This window comes from Electrophorus electricus, chromosome 12 (genome assembly GCF_041902795.1).
Source record: "Electrophorus electricus isolate QZ-2024a chromosome 12, ASM4190279v1, whole genome shotgun sequence".
Classification (NCBI taxonomy): Eukaryota; Metazoa; Chordata; class Actinopteri; order Gymnotiformes; family Gymnotidae; genus Electrophorus; species Electrophorus electricus.
The window spans coordinates 3130467-3150257 of NC_137508.1; the positions used below are offsets into that span (position 1 = coordinate 3130467).

The 19791-nt window shown below is 46.6% G+C and overlaps 2 protein-coding genes across 3 annotated transcripts; both read right to left on the reverse strand.

The window, feature by feature from the left end:
* Positions 1-233: 233 nt before the first annotated feature.
* Positions 234-6283, reverse strand: myoz1a (myozenin 1a). 2 transcript variants are annotated; one of them, XM_027000530.3, is made up of 6 exons: positions 6124-6283; positions 4360-4456; positions 2700-2887; positions 2312-2561; positions 1778-1958; positions 234-1476 (listed from the first exon to the last, which is right to left on the reverse strand). In XM_027000530.3, exons 2-6 carry the CDS (start codon positions 4445-4447, stop codon positions 1242-1244), a joined length of 942 nt encoding a protein of 313 aa, XP_026856331.2. In that variant the 5' UTR covers positions 4448-4456; positions 6124-6283; the 3' UTR covers positions 234-1241. The 2 variants fall into 2 exon arrangements, with proteins under 2 accessions (XP_026856331.2, XP_081581196.1); XM_081725070.1 differs by lacking the exon at positions 6124-6283 and adding an exon at positions 4768-4788.
* A 2401-nt stretch (positions 6284-8684) lies between these two features.
* On the reverse strand, positions 8685-19773 carry synpo2la (synaptopodin 2-like a). Its single transcript, XM_027000433.3, has 4 exons — positions 19419-19773; positions 16260-16411; positions 15273-15931; positions 8685-13500 (listed from the first exon to the last, which is right to left on the reverse strand). The coding sequence occupies exons 1-4, from the start codon at positions 19518-19520 to the stop codon at positions 10949-10951; spliced, it is 3465 nt and encodes a 1154-aa protein (XP_026856234.2). The 5' UTR covers positions 19521-19773; the 3' UTR covers positions 8685-10948.
* Positions 19774-19791: the final 18 nt, after the last annotated feature.

Consider the following 19791-nt stretch of genomic DNA (forward strand, 5'->3'; position numbering starts at 1 on the left):
AGCCTCAACTGTGTGTGTGTGTGTGTGTGTGTGTGTGTGTGTGTGTGTGTGTGTGTGTGTGTGTGTGTGTGTGTGTGTGTGTGAGAGACCTCCCTTTGTATTAATGTGATTATTTACTTTTTTGCGTTTTTGTTCCTTTCGTTTGAGGGATTTTTTTAACCACTGCTCAGAGCTCATCTATGTGCATTTCAATTTGAAAAGCAAATAAGAGAAATATTACAAAGCAACAAAAATCAGCTATCAAATACTTTATTAAACAGGGGATTTGATTTGAGGAGTAAGATCAGAGGTCAGAAATCAGACGTAATCTTAAACCCAGATTAAGGGAGCCTATGTATGGGAGCAAATCAAATCTGGTCATTTATTATATCAACATGCCACACAGCAGTAAGCCAAGATGTTATTGGGTGCTGTGACTAACTATCACCATTATCACATCATCATCATCATCATCATCATCATCATCATCACCATCATCATCAAGCCAAAATGTTTCTCATTTAATAATGCTTCTATGAAGTGGCTTCAAAGTAGTTAACTAGTTTTAAAAGTACTTTGAAATGACAACCTACTTCTGTGTGGACTTGAAGTTGTGTATTACCACTGGAGAGGTGGTTTAGGAGCAGCCTCCATAGCACTGGAATTCACCAGTGTTAAAAAGTAAAGATGGATATGTTTGTCACTCCTCCTCTAAAATTAAATAAATAGTGAGCAAAGCATCTTTCTTCTAGCCAGAACAATATCTCGTAGTCATTAGAATTTCTCCGTCAACTCCATGCGTAAAACTCTTCACTGGAGCACCGCTTAATATACTGCAGGTAAATGGTACATTTCGACAAGGTTACATTTTACATTGTGGAAGGGATGGCATATACAAACTGGGCATGTACTTATAATGGATGCACTTATAATTATTTTACTGGGTGTTTTTCCAATTTCTTAATTTGAAAACACCTTTCAGTCTCACAAATGTTTGTTATATGAAGCAAGCCCATGCTTGACAGCCAATAGGTCATACATTTCACACACAGTGTGTCACATATGTTCTAAATCTGATCCATGAGATGATTGCGTACGTGTGTGTGAGAGAGAGAGTGAGTCACAGATAGTGAGACAGAGAAAGAGTGACAGAGAGAGAGAATGAAAAGGAGATGAGCTCGGGGGGGTGGGGGGGTGGAGCAGGTTTGGAAATGTGACTATAGGGTGAGCTCGGGTGTTGCAGGACCAAGAAGGCTCATTCTTCACAGGTCATCAGTCTCCCCATCGAATGGCATGCCATCCATCGCCAAGTGGACGTTGCCCGATTCCCCGCTGCCCACCCAGCCAATAGGGGTGCGGTTGAAGGAGGGTCGCGAGTTGATGTCGTGCTGGTACACCACGGCAGGCTCGGGCTCGTCCACTGCTGCCTCCACGTCTGGCAGCTGGAAGGTCATCAGCTGAGAAGCTTTCTCAAAGCCCCCAAAAGGCATAGCGCACCTATTAGCCAAGAGAACCGGAGGAAAAGTGAGAAAGGGATAGAGGATGCTAAGCCAAACATTTCTGTATGTCAGCATTACCAGTCTCATTCAAATGAGGCGAGGTGATTTCTGTTGATTTCTAACTGATGAAGCTGTAAGAGCTATGACATCAAAACATACCCATAGCCATCAACCTTAAGGATTCAAAATTTGTCGTATATCTTGTCTTGACGAAAATTCCAGCAAATCTGGCATCCTGGGGAAACAGACTGGGAGCAGGTAGCTAATAGCATGAGGAACAGATGTGCAACATGTGGCACCTGTTGAAGCACTTGTATTTGGGCAGATCACCATGGGCACAGGGTCCCGGCATGAATGGCTTCATAGTAATTAAGAGATCCTCATTGCCCTTCATGGCTCGTTCCCATGGTGATACATATGTCTTCACATATTCCTTTCTTTTTTTTGCCTTCTCTAAAGCAGCCTTGGCAGTTTCATCACCTGTAGAGAAAGGTGAAAAAGACAAATTAATGTACTAGATATTAATAACTACATATATATATATATATATATATATATATATATATATATATATATATATATATATATATATATATATATCATTGTGTAACATGTAAGAATTCAGAAACTAATGAAATATGGCTTGCTACAGCCCCTCAGCCTTCTGGATTTGAGAAGACAACCGTACAGAAGCATGAGCCACACTAAGATAGTGATTCACACACAGCCTTCCTCCCCATATGGTCAATATTACATTACAGAGAGGTAAAGTCAGTGTTGGTGATATACCCAGGGTATGCAGGCCTTTGTCTGGACCCTCCTCTGCTACTTACTCTGTGAAATCACCGTTGATACACTGACTTTCCCTCCTTCTCCTGCAGCTGCAGATCTTCCACTTCCTATAGCCGTTCCACTTGCAGTTATCACACTTCCAGCCTCCTTGCCAAAGCGTCCTGGTTTGGGAGGGGGTACAGGTGCATACCCACCCCCAACAGTCTGGACAAGAGTATGTCCCCCAACCAGACGGCCACCAACATCTATCATCTGGCCACCAAGGCTGGGTACCAGCTTCTGGAGGTTATCCTGGGATCAAAGATCACAATCAGAACCGTCTGATCTGAACGGCCTTTTGGGCCTGTCATACAAGGGGTGTTGCAAGATTGAATATATGCAGTGAAGTCAGTGCGCAGTATGTGGCCTGTTTTTTTTTTCTTTTCTCACCATAGAGTCACTGTTGAAGATGTCAGGGTTGTTCTCGTAGATGAACTTCTCGACGCGCTGCTGTCTCATTCTGAACATCTTGGAGCCCTTGTTCTTCAGCAGGGACAGTTCCTCCAGCATTATGTCTTTGGGGGCTCGGATCTTTGTCCCCAAGTCAAACTCTGAGGCCTCGGGTTCGGATTCGTACTCTGGGAACACAGAGTGGAGAAGCTTCACCTACCACAGTGGTTCACCTTCTCTTGGCTCTTGCCGTAAAAACTGTCCTGATGTCTGAATTCTCTCATATCTCATCATATTTTGTGGAACTTTAAATATTTGTTTCAATTTTCAGAAACTGCATACTAAGTGGTTTAACTGAACTGAAATGATCCAGTTATATAGAACCCCTATATAATTTTCAGAACTTTGCTATTTCTCAGTGTTTTCCCATAAAGAATGTCTAACAACTGTGTTCATGACATATGCTGATGGTTACTGACATAGTGGAGCTGAGGTCATTCTTGTTGACACAGGTATTCCCTATTCCTTATTTAACCTGCGAAATATGCTCTAGTAAGAACAACATCGTGTAGGTAAGCTGGAAATTCAATTTACACAGAACTGCATTTGTCCCAAGGCTGTCGGAGAACTTCAATTTACTGTAAATGAGAACAGTTATAAGTCTGAAAAATGGATCACCTGAAAACAGCTTTGGCTGAGGCAGACCAGGCACATGATAGTGTGAAACAATAATAAACGCTGGGATCTTGAAGGAAATATCTGATGAAAATGTACCAATTATCTCCTCTAAGTAAGACGTTTATATGTGTGTTTTGTTGTTGTTTTTTTGTGGAGTAGAGAAATAAAAACTTGTTGGTTAGCATTTTTCCCCCATGGGTCCACATTATATTTTTGCTGTGGAGTATGGATCTCATCAGGGAATGAGTGGCCCTTCTGTGATAATGACAAAGACAGCATTACTGGTCTGAAATCTGTTTGAGGGGCGCTTGTCTGTATGTCAGTCGCCCACCTCATTACAACATATATAGTGTAACCATGCACAACCTCAGTGACAAGGCCTGAAATCTTAACAGCGTCTCCCACAAACACATTAATTGTCCTCTATATATATATAACAGGATTTTTGTGTCTCTCCATGTGACCTGAGTGTGTAGTCAGCGTGGGATTCGCTGTCTGACTAGCCACTGAGTCAGAGGCTTTACCCAAGGCCCTCTGATTAAATACAGCCTGTGTTTATTCACCATATCATCCTACAGTGAGACTATTTCACAGATGGGAGGAGCTGAACAAACAAACCCCACTACAGAAAAGGCTTCAGAAGGACACCACACAGAAAATGGAACTGGCTATTTAGGAAGTGCTGAATATATATATACATCTCACCCTATATTTACATCTCCAAACCTGCTCTACCCCCCAACTCATCTCCTTTTCTTTATATATCAGTGTTCATTGTTTTGACTAGCTTAATTTTTTTTGTAATTGAAGAAAAAAGAAATACTGTTTAAAAAGCTGAACTCTGCGTATACCGCACGAGTCTTCACACCAGGCATCTCCAGCTCCTGTTCCTGGACATCCGGTCTTTGGAGTTTAGGTTGAAGATGTCTGCTTGACACAAACGCATGTTTTACTGTGGGGGTCAGCCGTGCACGGATCTCACCGTCCTGAGTGATATGGGAGAGATCACTGATGATTCTGGTGGATTTTTTCCTCTTGTTGGGAGGAGCCGGTGTTCCAGAGAGAGGCATGGTTCCAAACTAGGCAAATAAGTCAGATGGAAAAGGGTAAATGAGATTTTCTTACATCCTAATCAAAGTAAAATTGTTTCAGACAAGAAAACAATGGGGGGTCAAAGAAAATGTGTACAACAAAATGACATTGCGTTAATTGGAGTTAATTATTTGGATGTTTTTATAGAGTTAAAATTAGCATAGAATTAGGACTTTTTTTTCTCATAGTTCACACAAGGCTAATAGCATCTGGGTTCTTAGGTTAAATGTATGAAACTAGGTCAAAAGCACCAACAGAGTTCCACTCTTAGCAGATACAGTAGCATAGCCTCTGTTACCATCTCTTCATCCAGGCGCTCCAAAAAGCACTCGCTCGTTGAGTAACCTAGTGGGGAAGCGCTGAGACTTTGGGGCTGGTATACTGAATTTTTTTTAAAAATCAGGAAAAGGTTCACCAAGTCAATGTGAGAGTTCCTTTCGTTTAAAACCTAACCTCCTAAGCAAAAAAAAACCAAAAAAAAAAAAACACCAAAAAAACACTTGGAGTAGTGCGGCACCCGGTGGCTGAAATGTAGCAGTGGCAAACACCAAGGCTGGTCAAGTCGGTGGCCGCCCGCAACGTCGCGTCATTGACCTCACGTTCCACAAATTCCAAGGTGAAGCCCGAGAGAGTAGAACTTCTAACACACCACAGCCTTCGCTTTGTTTGGCCCGTTATCATCTGAAGCTAGAACCAGACACAGCTCTCAACCAGCCTCCTTCATGGAAAGGTCAAGGGCCACCACAGGGATTCATCACACATGCCAGTGAACATTAGGACATGCTGGTTCTGAGAAGGACCGTGGCATTTTCAGATCCACAGCCAAGCAGGGACGATGTTGGTTGTTCTTAATTAGATCTGGTTTAGTCATAAGGGAGGCCTGTCTTGCATGCATGGAGTTTAACATCTATTTTGTTGAACTTTGTACGTAACATACACTAAATTCATGTGACATACAGTAGCTCTGCCACTTCAAGACCCATCCAGTGACCAGGACTGCATCGGCTCGTCCGTAACTCAATCTACTTCGGCTATTTTTAAACGCCATTTTCAAGCAAGACCTTTTAGTGCGGAGTAAGTGACGTAACTGACATATCACATGTTTGGATTAAGTTGTGCACAAACCCACTAAACACACGCATGCATATTTCTACAGGGAAACAGGAAAACTCCCTCAAAGTTGAATGAATGCAATGGAGAGTGAGTGATGGATTATGGGGGCGCTCTAAACCCTCTTGGGGGGGAAAAAAAAAACAAAAAAAAACTTGCAGCCTGTGCACAACTGAGCTCAGTTTTCACCAGCTGTGAAGTCGAGGCTTTACACTCCATATAAAATTCAGGGCTGGGCAACAGAGAGGGCAACTCAGCACATTCCTCATCTCACTGGCTGCAGCTTTAAGACATGGACCCCAAATTGCATTGAAAACTTTCCCTAAAGCTGGCAGTGCAAACTTTGATGAGACTTTAGTGAACCGAAGGTGGTGGCTAGTCCTTCTCTCTCGCTCTCTGTCTCTCTCTCTCTCTCCAATCATGAGGCGAAAGTCTTTCACAAGTGTTAATACTGGTTATGGGAGTTGCTCCCTTCTTTTTTGTTGACTGTAAAATGGCACATGCATGTGGTTAACAAAGACAGTTCACATAATGATTCACTCACCCAGATTTAAGACTCCTTTAAGGAAGTGAGCTCAAGAGAAAGCGGCAAAGCTGCGGAATAAACTAACTGAAAAGTCCCAGGGTGCCTCTGTCCTGTGGCTGAACCAAGATCCCAGGCAGTGCGAAATCCAGTCGGGACTTGGATGTCAGTTTCTGAGGGGGGAGGGAGAGCTGGTGGGTGTGTTGGGGTGGAGGGGGTGATTGGGTGGGTGGGTGGGTTGGGGTGGAGGGGGTGGGTGGGTGTGTTGGTGTGGAAGGGGTTTCAGTCTGCACCACACAAAGTGCTGATGGTGATATCAAGACACTAATATCTTTCTTGCAGATGCTTCATGAGCTAAATATAGCAGAGGCAGAAAGAACGAGAGCGAGAGAGAGAGAGAGAGAGAGAGAGACTACTTATCAAATGGCCTGACAGGGTAAAGGCTGTTCACCCTGCTGGGGGTAGTAATAGATTTGTCCCATTTCCTTTCTGCATTAATGAGCTTCTCCCGTGCTCCAGAAGACCCCTGAACTGGCCTCCCATACGCTGGTTGACAGGACGTACCTGTTGCTTGCTTGATCTTTCCTGGAGCTCCAGTTAGAGTTTTTGGACGCGTTTCCTCTAAGTGGGTTCCTGGCTGTCTGCACAATACGCAGCTGGCCACTGGTACAGCATCAGAACCTTAACGGATCTGTACAGCTGCTTCAATAAAGAGTTCACACAATACTTCATATAAACATGAGCTTGGTGAAAATTCAGTGGGTCATGCAGTCATGGCCACACATAATCGGAACAGAACTGCACTTGTGCAAAAAGAAAGCTGGTACAATCCATAAAAAAGTAGGTGGACAATAACAGCCCTAAATATAGGTGGGAAGCGTGTGGGGGGGGGGGGGGGGGGGGCCTGTTTTGAGGCTCTTCTGTTCTGAGAAGAGCCTGTTGGCAAACATGGCATGCTTTTTAGTGTGATATCAGGAGATATATAATGTATATTAAAGGTTATCATATCATAAATATATGCTACACCATGCAGAGATGCAAAATTTCGTCTGGTGCTTTAGGTGTAACGGACCAATTTTAAAATCAGAGCTAGGCAAAGAGCGCCTCCATCTGGTTAACTGTGGGATTGTATCTTACACTTGGTTTGCTGTGGATGCAGAACGATTGAGTGGCTTATATAATACTGCTGTCTGTTTGCACTTGTGTAGCATGTTGTCTGTTGCACTGTTGTTTTGTGTTGCACCATGGTCCTGGAGGAACAATGTCTCATTTTTGTTTACTTGTATATAGCTGAAATGACAATAAAACCTCGTTGAACTTTGAACTTTGTTTGCCTCCATTGCTTGAGGTGAGTATTTATTTATTTATTTATATTAAGTCATCATTTTGATTGATCTAAATTTGCAGTGGAACTATAGCTATAGATTTCACAAGTAAGGTTTCCTTTAATAGTCCTTCACAGTCCTGTTTAAATAATACAACATATAAAATATATTTAAACATAATAGATTTATTTAACAGGAATCATTTATCATTAACAGGAAGTCAATTGTATGCCAATTTGGTTTTGAACATGGTTCAGTTTCTTTGTGTCCTGTTGACTAAGGAGAGCAACTTATTGTGTATTGCTAATATATAGTTAGAAATGTTTAAAAAAAAAATCAATTCAATGTAGAGAAAAACAAATGTAAGAAAATAGGTAGTTTCTGTAGCCTTGGTCTACCTTATAAAAGGTCCCCTGCGTTATTGCGATACAGCTTTATCTTTAACTTCACAATAGAACTGAATCAATATATAATAGGGGGATAGTTGGGTTATGAATGTGTTTGTGGTTCTCATTCCCACTGTGTCTTACCTATCCCACGTGACCCTTCTCATTCCCACTGTGTCTTACCTACCCCACGTGACCCTTCTCATTCCCACTGTGTCTTACCTACCCCACGTGACCCTTCTCATTCCCACTGTGTCTTACCTACCCCACGTGACCCTTCTCATTCCCACTGTGTCTTACCTACCCCACGTGACCCTTCTCATTCCCACTGTGTCTTACCTACCCCACGTGACCCTTCTCATTCCCACTGTGTCTTACCTACCCCACGTGACTCTGCTCTGCTCACACAGCCTTTTGGCTAGAATGGCAAAGCTGGTTTATTACATTAAAACCTACTTGTTTTACGATTTGAAGACATTTATAAATTCATACTTTCATTTCATTGACTATGTTTTTGTTTATGCCTGGTATGGTCCAATTCCCCACTCAGTCACCAGTTTATTGATTCATCCACTCATCTATTTCTACTTGTCATCTATTCCCACGCATTTCATCTCCTCGTGTATCCCTGCCAGCCAGCTCAAGACTTTGCGAGCCTGCTCAAATCAGCTACGATGCTAAACAGCTGGTCTTTTTTTTTGTTCTTTTGTCTTTCGACAAATTAAATTCGTGTGTTTCTCACCACTCACTTCTGACTTCAGGGAAACGTCCCAGTTTGTTTGTGTGGCTTAAGTATACTGGTAATTTTGCCATTTGTAAAAGTGCAGTGTAATGTATGGGGAAGCGTGCTGTAACAAATAAAGTCACTGAGAAATTTTCAAATTCTTTATTTCATGAAAAATAACATTTTCCCCATCAGAACTCATTCAATTCTCTATACTATTGCTCCACAAACACCCGATACACTTTTACATTCACTATCATATTTCCCTAAAATTCTACAAATTCAATTACAGAAAGCACATTTAAAAATACAGTATTGTCATTTTTAAACATACTGATAACTCAGCACTGCGCACTAGAATAATCATTATAATAACAACCATTCTAAAGCTTTAATTGTATAGTTCACAGAGTAAAGTGTTATCCAATGAAGACAGGAGATAGACACGATCATAGTGTGAGATGTTCAACACTGTCTCATTCAACGTTTCACAAAATAATTCAAAAACAAAGATGCATCACAAAACAAATAACTGTTAGCCCTCATAGCCCACTGCTTATTGAATCTTCAAGCATCTCATATATGCGTTAGTGCAGAATTGTTTCCACCTAGACTTCCTCTACTACTTCCTACTGTTTCCTTCGATGCTGCCTGAATACAGATCAGCCTGGCTTACAGCTTCATGTTCTCTCATAACGACGACTTTTTCAGCTCATGCCCAAAATATCACATTTACCACAGACAGGCTTGGAATTCCTCTGTGTCACTGTCACCGCACCACACGCCCCTCCGTGACATGATGGAGGAGGCAGGTAACCAGAACCTGCTGCCTCACTGAAATGGTCTGGTAAATAACCTTTCTAAACTCACGCCGAGTGACAGCTCAGCAAGGCCGGGGACGTCGGTTATGTGAAAACACTGCTCCAGTTGTCATCTCTAGTGCCAGAAAACACCGCTCCGATTGCTCACACTTCAGGCCGTCTTCATGCCTGACTCCTGGCTGTCTTCTTCATTGTACCTTTTAACACTTCCTGGCTTGAGCCCATAGTCTGGAAAGTCATTGTTCAAATAAATTTTAAAAAAGCCCATATGATTTTCTCTATGTCTTCAGATTAGTATAACGTGCATAAGATGCGAAGGCCCCACAGGCATTCTGGAACCACTGGGATTGTGCCGGTTTGCTGTTTACTTTGCTCCCACAAATAGGCTGTGACATCCATGCACCTGTCCTGCCTGGGTACTGCCAGAAGAGATACCGTTTCTGATAGGCCTGTGAGAGCCAGGAGAGCCTGCAGCAACACTCAGCTTGCCTTTCCATTTGGACACAGTCTTCCATGTCTGTTTGGACACTGCCTTCCAGGTCCATTTGGACACAGTCTTCCATGTCTGTTTGGACACTGCCTTCCAGGTCCATTTGGACACTGCCTTCCATGTCTGTTTGGACACTGCCTTCCATGTCTGTTTGGACACAGTCTTCCAGGTCCATTTGGACACTGCCTTCCAGGTCCGTTTGGACACTGCCTTCCAGGTCCATTTGGACACAGTCTTCCATGTCTGTTTGGACACAGTCTTCCAGGTCCGTTTGGACACAGTCTTCCATGTCTGTTTGGACACTGCCTTCCATGTCTGTTTGGACACTGCCTTCCATGTCTGTTTGGACACAGTCTTCCATGTCTGTTTGGACACAGTCTTCCATGTCTGTTTGGACACAGTCTTCCAGGTCCATTTGGACACTGCCTTCTATGTCTGTTTGGACACTGCCTTCCAGGTCCATTTGGACACAGTCTTCCATGTCTGTTTGGACACTGCTTTCCAGGTCCATTGCATCCTTGGACATTTCTTGGCCATCCAAGGCCCAGCAAGAAAGATCCAGCAGAGAAACCTGAAACAAACTCTAAGCAAACTGCTGGATAGAGTGGCGTGTTGAGACAGGACATCATCAGAGAAAATGTCCCACTTCTAAGAATAATTCAGTACTGTCAGTCAAGTCATTTTTCCATTGTTGTACATGTTAAGTACTTTGTACTTCTTCGTGTGATTTTGTTCCTGAGATGCTCACTGTTTGCGTGAGATAATGTTGTAACCCAATACCCAGTGAGTCACTGAAGACTGTTCTACAAGATGAGCTACTCTGCTCAGGTCACTGCCCTGGTTTCTGAACGATGATCTTAAAAATAGAATTTAATACTAATTTCCTTAAAATGACAATATGGAAAGCTAAAAATTCAGCTGGAAATGTTTTTGAGAAATTTGCATTCATTAAATAACTAAACAATATTCATCAGTAAACAAATGTACCCCCGCCCCAGCATTTTTAATTGAATCTGCTTCTACACTTCCTTTGCTCGAGGAACGTTTTTTTTGGGGGGGGGACCAGGGTGACATTTTTTGTGATAGACAGGGTTTCCCACTCAGTGCTGCAGAGCTCCGGGCCTCCAGACATGGGGCTGCATGCCCACTCGATTAGCGACGAAGCGTGGCTTGGGTGCTTGCACTGGGGGCCTCAGGGTGCTGAGGGGCAGGCTACTAAGCTCAGGGGCACTTTTGAACTGTTTGGCTGCCTGGAGCCCAGGGCAGCTTACGTTGAACCTGCTGGACACAGGGCTTGGGGGTGAGTAGGGTGTAGGATGAGGTGTGGGCGCAGTCAACATGTTGGGGAGCTCTGGCAAGCCTGGTGCTCGTGCGGGAGTGGGTTCGGGCACACCTTGAGGTGGAAGGAAAGCCATTTCCGATAGCGGAGACGTCATGTCAGAGCGAGACAGCGGCTCCCCCAGCGTGGTCTGTGCGCGTGGGGCAATCACTGTAGGTGTTAGTGTCGGTGCCGACATGGGCGTGGGAGTGGAGAAGCGCTTGATCTCGTAGACTCGAGCTGCTTTCATGGGCACCTGCCTGGGCTGGGTCAGGGTGTGGCCCTCTTGCAGCTGCCTCTGGTAGGAGGCAGCTGAAGAGTGCGTGTCTGAGCTGCCTCCGAAGCTGAACATGGCTGGGTTGAGCTGATAAGGCTGCCGCCTCATGAAGTCAATGGCTCTTATACCTTCCTTTTGGACGCCGTAACGACTCTTGCCCACCTTGGGGCCTTCCTGTGGAGCCCTTGCACCTCCACGCTGTACTCCCAGGGGGCAAGAAGGGGACAGCAGAGGGTTGTACCCGATGGGAGGAGGGGCGCGGACGTTCGGGGAGTACTTCCAGTGGGAGGGCGGGGGCTCCTGTAGTCTGATCATGGCCATCACTGACTGTTGAGGCAGTGTGTGCAGCTGCTGTGGGGCAGTGGGCATGGAATCCACTACGTAGAAATTCATTCGATTCTGTCTGCGTGCAAAGAGCTCGGCGCCCTTCCCCTCTGCCTGCCGGATCAGGGACGTGTCCAACATGACGCGAGGCTTGGGCGCCACCGGAGGAGGCATCCTTCCCCTCCGCTCCTCTATGGCAAAGCAATCATCTTCAGCGAGCACGACGGGCTCCGGACAGAGATGCTTTGACCTCTCATCTAAGTTCTGCACCAAAGACAGCAGCTCCGGGTTGGGGGAGTTCTTCTTGCTGTCGAATACCCGGAACATGGGCTTATTGGTACTTCGGCGGCGAGCTCCTTCCAGGATACCAGTTCGGCCGCCTGCGCCCGGAGCTTTCTCTCGGTACGCTACAGGAGACACAGGGGTCACAGAGCTGGTAAGGGTTATGGGAGCTGAAATGGTCACAGGGCCAGTAGGGGACGCAGGAATCGCCGGTGTCTCAGCTGCAGGGGCCCCAGAGGATGCCACGGAAATTCCACTGGTGTGATCTGGGAGCCCAGCATGGGGAGCAGCGGTGGGAACGGCAGTGGGACCTGATGAACCAGCGGCTGCTGCGACCTGTGCAGCAGACGATGCTGCGTGCGGAGCAGCCGGCCGCACCGGAGCCGGTGGGTGTGGCTCAGGGGACGCACAGACAGGTGCGGTGGGCTCAGCTGCAGGAGGCCTGCTCCACTGGATTTCTCTGATGCTGGCAGGGGCTCCGTCCTTGGCCGTCTCCTCCGACGGTGCCATCACGGCCACCGACACCGGTCTGGGGGTCTTCTTAGGCACGGAGGGGCAGAAGAGCACAGGTGCGGTGGAGGCTCTGTGGGTGATGAAGCCTGGAGCGAAGGGGCGGGCAGTGCGGTTCAGTACTGAACTGGGGGGCAGCTCTGGCAGAGGGGTGGGAGGAGGGGGCATTCCAGCTGATGTGGGAGGTAACAACAGAGAGCCTATAGGTACCTCGGCAGGGGCCGCAATCGCTGCGGTGGCAGCATCCCCACTAACAGCAGAAGGGGTGCCTTGGGGTGGCGGGGCTGGGATTAGCGAGTGCGCTGCGGTGAGCATCTCTGTCGCTGGAGCGTTCTGTTGCAGCATCACCGCCGGCGGCGGCCTGGCAGGTTTCGGTGCCACCAGCGGTGGCTGGACGCTGGGTTTGTTCTGCGTTTGGGTCTGTGCAGGCAGAGGCTGCGTTGGCTTTTCAGCCTGCGACGGGTTCCAGATCCGAGCCTGCTGCGGCGGCGCGGCAGACACCTTCCTCGCGTGCTCCTCGGCTCTCTTCCGCTGCTGCTCAAACATCTGCACCCCTTTCCCCGAGCTGTCGCTCAGGCCGGGGCTCAGGGCGGCGGTCCTCTCCTCCTCCATGCCCCGCGACGCCGACCTCCTCTCCAACATGTCCAGGTAGTCGCCGTCCCAGGTGGGATCGGGCGCCGCGCTAAACCCTTCCTCGTCGAGCTCCGACTCGCTGCCAGGGAACAGGCCGTCCTCCTCTTGGGAGTCCGGCTGTGTGTCCTCGTCCACGCTGCCGTAGCTGGTCAGCGTGTATTTCTTTGAGCGCTGGCGCCGTTTTTTGAACATCAGAACGCCCTTGGAGTGGGGGTTGGGTGCATCGGTCAGCAGGGACGCGATGGTGCGGCACTTGGTCCGAGCCTCTTTTACCTGCTTGTCCTGTAGCGTCTCACCACGGTTCAGTTCTACAGAGACATGAAAGGAAAAGACAGGATCATGACAAACCACGAGGAAGACTACAAGCTGTAACATACAGCTGGAGAACTTGCAGCTCGTCAGCCACTCATCTTCATGGTACTTAGATATGATATATGAGCATCATCTCTCCCAGCATAGAAAAAGCACCGTGTGCAATGCGCATGGAATACGGCTGATGCATTTGTTATACCACCTCAGATCTCTGGCAATACCACCAATGTGAACTGTGGGTTTAAATCCCCCTGTCCACACAGTAGTGTTGACCTCAGCGAGATTCCATGCTTAGGATTCTCATGGGCTGGGATGGAGTGTTATGACTGCAGCCGTGACATCCGGAGCCCCTTTTGATGATCAACTGGAACTGGAGCCCGAAGATGATGGTGCTTTTTTTTAAAAGCGTCTACTCTTTCATATACCACTAGAGAGCATTAAATAAGAATCCTTTTTGCCATCTTTTAATGTGCCATGACTCTATGAGAAGAACAGAATTGCTTAGCAGTTCTGTGGCTTATTAAATCTGAGAACGAATTCTTGTTAATTTGATTCTTGTAGTGTATCATTTCAGGCCTGGAATAAATGTATTACCGTAGCTCATTTTGCTGCCAAAGGCACAGTGCATGGTTGGGCCTTGGGAACGCCCTTGTCCAGAGATTTACAGTGGGTTATTTCCTTTACCTCCTGAAACAGCATGTCCTCAAATAGCAATGAGTACATTTTCATGTGGCAGCCGTCGGTTGGAGGCTGGCCGTTGGTCCCCAGGCCTCACATTGAAGTCATTTTTCACTCTTCTCTGAATTTCTAACACTGGAACATCATGGCCATTGTTCGCTCACATGATACCTTTTTTAGGTGTTGGATTCACATGTACAAGGTCAGTTTATCTGTTCCTACAATGCTCTGAGTATTACTTCTAAAGAAAACAATTACTGTCAATAAAACCATTCCACAATAAAGAACAAACATGGAATTCGGAGACCCGCTGACCACACACACGTAGATGGATAAACAGAGTATTCAGCTGCGCTTCATGGCTGGTGTCACAACTGTCTGTTACGCCTGGCAGTTATCAACATGCACATTCTGTAAATAGCAGTGCATGAGTGTAAATGAGTCTGTAGGCCTGGGTGCCACTTTTGTAGACATAAATGTACGGCGAATGAGAAAAGGTAATGTTAATTAGTAGTAATTTTCCATACACGTGCGTATGTGTCAAGGTGCGTGTGTGTGTGTGTGTGTGTGTGTGTGTGTGTCTGTGTGTGTGTGTGTGTGTGTGTGTGTAAGGGGGGGGGGGGCCGTCATTTGAAAGACGAGGTGTATAAGTTCAGGGTAGTGAGATGTGATATGGGTGTGGGTGGGGGTCACTGCTGTTTGACACCAGAGAACAGCTGGAGCTACTTTGGCCAACCCCATGACAGCAGTGTACCCACAGAGCTACACGACAAATATAGACCCTCATCCTGTCTCAGTTAGCCAGCAGCTCTGCACCTCAAGAGGTTCTGGGCACAACTATCACATTGCCATTTAAAAACATAAGCTAATTACATTACCTGAGACAAGTGGTGACATTCAAAGCACAAGCCACACACAACGGCAGGCCAGCAGCTCTAGTGGACAATTTTGGAGTCTGTTGAGGTTACAAGTGCCTTTTTCAGAGAAAAGGGGCCCACTTAGAAATGCTTGTAATCTCTTTTAGGAATAGCAGACATCAAAAACTAAAGATGGCAGGTCAGAAACTAAAGCCCGGTTGTTAGATACTCACTGGCTTGTTTTGCCTTAGCCATGTAGGTCAGGGTGAGCTCCTCGTCCACCGGGTTGTCCACGGGCCCCACAATGGGCACCAGCTGGCTCCGGGAAGTCAGCATCAGGGCCTCTCTCGCTCTCTCTGGAGACACAAATGGCACGTTGGCGAGCTCCTGGAACCCGCCGTCCTCCTCCACCACTGCATCCTGCGCGCTGTGGTCATCGGTGCTCACCGAGGACGTCTCCGGGGAGGCGTGCGAGGACCAGGCTGCAGACGGACAGGGCTGGTAGACCACCGGGGCTTCGCCCTGCTCTGTCGCGGAGTAGGCCTGGGCATCAGGCGCGCTGTCGTAGCCGCTCATCTCCGAGGTCTCACCGCCCTCGGGCGAGGTGCGGCCCGCCTTCCCCGGTGAACCGCTGGGGCTGCGGTGTTTGGCCCGCCGCTGCCTGTCGTTTCCGGCCAGGTCCGCATCGCTGTCCGTCTCACCGTAGTACGCCTCGCTGCCCGGAGGAGACGTCAGCCCGCCGCGGCCGGGAGTGGGCACCTGCTGGACGCTCGCTTGCTGCGGTTTGGTGTCGGTCGGGGACTTGACCTGAAGGCAGGCACGGTACTCTTTATCAATGCGGGGAGAAGGAGCTCGGGCCACCAGAACCACTGACTGGAAGCCTACCGGCGCCCTAACATGGGGATCAAAACAGTAAAGGCAGTTAAAAAACAGGACCATCCATGGCAAACAAAGATCAGAGCGGTACAATGACAACTACAAATGCTAAATGTTCTTAGAAAATGACCTGTATTGCATCAAAAGGCAGATGTCTTTGCACTACTGTTTACTTTACTTGTAACTTTAACAAACTGGAACATGTTTTCCCCTGATTTTGAGCAACCGTGTCAAACGCACATCATCTGGCCCATCTAAAAATCAAAGCGTTTGTGCTGTGGAATATCGGACAGCACTTCGTAAGACTGTTGTTTGAGTGGGAGTGTGAGGAGAGACTAGGTTACCTCTTCACCCGGATGCGTAGTGCTCCGGGGATGCTGTCGACGAGGAGCATGGCCTGAGCGTGGGACAGGCTGGCGCACGGGCTCTCGTTGATGGCCACCAACTCGTCGCCCTCTCTGAGCCCCGCCCTGCAAGCTTTGCTGCGCTTCCGCACCTGCGGCGGCAGAGGGGAGATGGCACGGCAGCCACACACACACGACGCTTAATGACCGAGGATGGAAAGCATGAGTGTGAGGGAATGCCTTCTTCAGTGAGAGAGAAGGAAAAGTGAAGAATGAAAGAAAAATAAACTCCAGAAAGTGATATACCACGTGGCCGTTAAGACACGGACACGCCTCCTAATTAAGCAGTTCAGGTGTTTTAGCCACACCCATTGATCACAGGTATATGAAACACAGCACATCACAGGCCACCTCCGTACACAAACACAATAGAACGGGTTGGACTTAAGAGTTCATTGACTTGTGGCACTGTTATAGGATGCCACTTTCATCACAAGTCATTTTTGAAATATCTGTCCTGCTACATCTGCCTGGGCCAACTGTAAGTTCTTTTACTGTGGAAAGGAAGGACCCAGTAGAGACCATATCTCAGCCACATACAGGGTTCTGAATCGAGGCAGTCTGTTTGATGAATCTGGGTTTGGGTAGGTGGTGAGAAAATATTACCTAATGGAATAGTGCAACTGGAATTTTGATGGAGGAGGGATAATGGTTTGGGGCTGTTTTGTTTCCGACTTTGTGGCCCCAGGTTGGATAAGCCCACTTCCTGTTGCGACTTGCCTATGACTGTGTGTACAATGCAGGTCCATGAAGACATGGCTTGAGGAATTTTACGTGGAGGAACTCCAGGGGACTGCTCCGAGTCCTGACCCGACAAAAGCTCTGAATGGGCACATATTCCCACTCTGTGTGTGGAGAGCCTTCCCAGAAATGGCGGCTTACGCAGCCACAGAGATAATTCCACAACAGTGTGCATGGCTTTGGATTGAGATGTCTAACACGCTCATATATACACTGAATGTAAAAAAAAAAAGTCTTAAAACAAAACCTACATCAAAATCATGAAGGTCGTTTTTGTAAAGGATAAATAACCTTGTCACTGGCTATTTTCTGCTGTCATGTTTACTTCTCTCCTTGTATCTTCAAAATGAGCATAAAGAATGTATATGGTATAAGGATAAGGTTGTATATGGTACTTCAGATGAATTTGCTTGAATGAATGTTTTGATGTATTTGCACTGAGATCAGCATTCAGTGCTTATAGTCTCACTAACCCTGCAGAGGAGCAGTCACACATCTCACATCTTATAATGACAGCCGGAGGAGGCGGGGCTTGGACCCTCCCTCCAGCTGAGAGGCCACATCAGGTGATGAGGTAAATTCTACTACATCACATTCTCCAAGTCAAACTAGGAAAAATAAAGAATCTCCATTATAAATGCCCCTCCTCTCAGCGCCAGTGACACCCACTGTAAAAAACATATTTATATTTTAATAGGTCTAAAAATACATTCAGCTGACATTCAGGAGTGTAAATTGAATCGAATCTTGTCCAGGTCTCTAACCTGGGGGGCAGGCTCCTCCTCCTGATAGAATATCAGTCTACCACTCGAGCTTGTTAATGTGACATTTCAAACACCCAGTGCTGGAACACCTGCTCTGAGCTCAGTCAGTCACTGGTAGGGAAGCACAGCAGCACTGATCTGTGATCAGAGCTAAGATAAGAATCCTATCAAATCATCTCATTATGATGATAACGTGAGAGCTCATATGCACAGCCTGTGATCACACGCATACACACATAGCCTGTGATCTAATACTCAGACGCAGGCGTCGGATTACAATATGATAGAAATGAGACTCTGCAAAGCCACACCTCAGCAGCTTATCAGGGAATCAGGAGAAGAACAACATTCAAAAGAGTTTCACTGTCAAATATCGTACAGAAATTACAGCTGCTCTTAGTGAACCTGGAAATAAACAGTCATTTAAAAAGGTAAAACACCAGGCACACAGAAACAACAACAGGCACACAGATACAACACCAGACACAACACAAAGCACAGAGACAACACCAAACACAGACACATAACACCAGGCACACAGATACAACACCAGACACAACACAAGGCACAGAGACACAACACGAAACACAGAGACACAACACCAGGCACGCAGATACAACACCAGGCACGCAGATACAACACCAGGCACACAGATGCAAGGCAAATGATCATTATTTTTGTTGTTAATGCTGAAACATCTTCCTTGACATTAAGATGACCCCATTAGAAAAAACCTCTTTGAGCAATCTACTAGAACAGCCCAGAATAGACTGCTATCAAAAAAAATGTTCTGCATGGATAACACTTGGTAAATCCACTTGGAACCATGTGCATATACAATGCAGGAAGCGATATCCTGTCTGGAGATAGAACGCCCACCCTAAGATGGAGAAAAAGTGGGTTCCTCTCAAATAACAGGAATGGGAAGCTATTAAAGACTTTGGAGGGTTGTTGTCTGGTCAGAGACCGTTTGTGAAAATCCGCTACTTTGTTAAGGTTTTCCGTTATAAACAATAATATGTATGAAATATTTTGACTTAATTTATATATTAAATATTTTTGATTTAATTTTTAGAGTGCCCAACTACATGGATTTGCAATCCCATTTCTGAAAGTTCAGAGGAAGTTCTCAGAACTTCAAAATTCAGCCCTAAGGCTAAAGAGCTTTAAATATCACATTTAATAAACACACTCGAGAGTCTTATCTTATAGTTTTTGCTGCCAAAATTGGGCTGTTTATCAAAAATATTTAAAATTAATTGAAAATTGATACGTAAATATTCAGATTGTGTGTAATGTTTATTCAGCGGACATTGCCATTAAAAGAACAGGCACCGCATGGCTTGCCTGCATTCTGAGAGATACGGTTAAAGTTCACGTCTGTCAATCACCCGCATGTCTTCAAACAACTCATTCCAGAGCAAACCAGCTCCAGGGCCTCTCCTGCTAGCCCATGGAACAATGTATGGACTGGTGCAAAGACCAAAACAAACAAGTACAAGTAAACAGAACAAAAACAAGCAAGAAACAACAAACCAGATTTACTCTGTGGAGCTGAGCTGTTGAATTATGGCAGCTCCCCTCTAAGCCATACCTTGGCCACCTGCAGCGGTCTCTGTTGGTCCACTCCCCCCTGGAGCCTGAAGCCCCACGGAGCTCCACCGGACAGCGTGACGATGACCTCCTCTGCCACCATGGTTCACTGTTGGTGCTCTCTGCCTGCACAGGTCTGGGGGGGCCCTCAGTGTCGAGGTTCTGTGTATTGCAGGGCCCCCTCAGAGAGGAGCATGCTCTCTACAGCCACAACAATGTTGCTGGGACCACGTTCTGTATGTCAGGCTGAATCCTCGCTCTCTCCCTCTGTCACACATGCATGCACGGAGCGTGAGAGACCCCCCTCCCACTCTCGGAGCTGGGGGCTGGTGATGGGGGCAGAGCAGCAGTTAAAATGGGGAGGGAGGAAGAGG

Coding starts and splice junctions, on each gene's coding strand:
- myoz1a (XM_081725070.1), bottom strand. Junction 2,888..4,359: donor CTCCCATATCACTCAGGACG/GTGAGATCCGTG, acceptor CTGTGTTCCCAG/AGTACGAATCCGAACCCGAG. Junction 1,959..2,311: donor ATCAACGGTGATTTCACAGA/GTAAGTAGCAGA, acceptor CTTTCTCTACAG/GTGATGAAACTGCCAAGGCT.
- synpo2la (XM_027000433.3), bottom strand. CDS start 19,520: ATGGTGGCAGAGGAGGTCATCGTCACGCTGTCCGGTGGAGCTCCGTGG. Junction 16,412..19,418: donor GACCGCTGCAGGTGGCCAAG/GTATGGCTTAGA, acceptor CTGCCGCCGCAG/GTGCGGAAGCGCAGCAAAGC. Junction 15,932..16,259: donor CTACGCATCCGGGTGAAGAG/GTAACCTAGTCT, acceptor TCCCCATGTTAG/GGCGCCGGTAGGCTTCCAGT.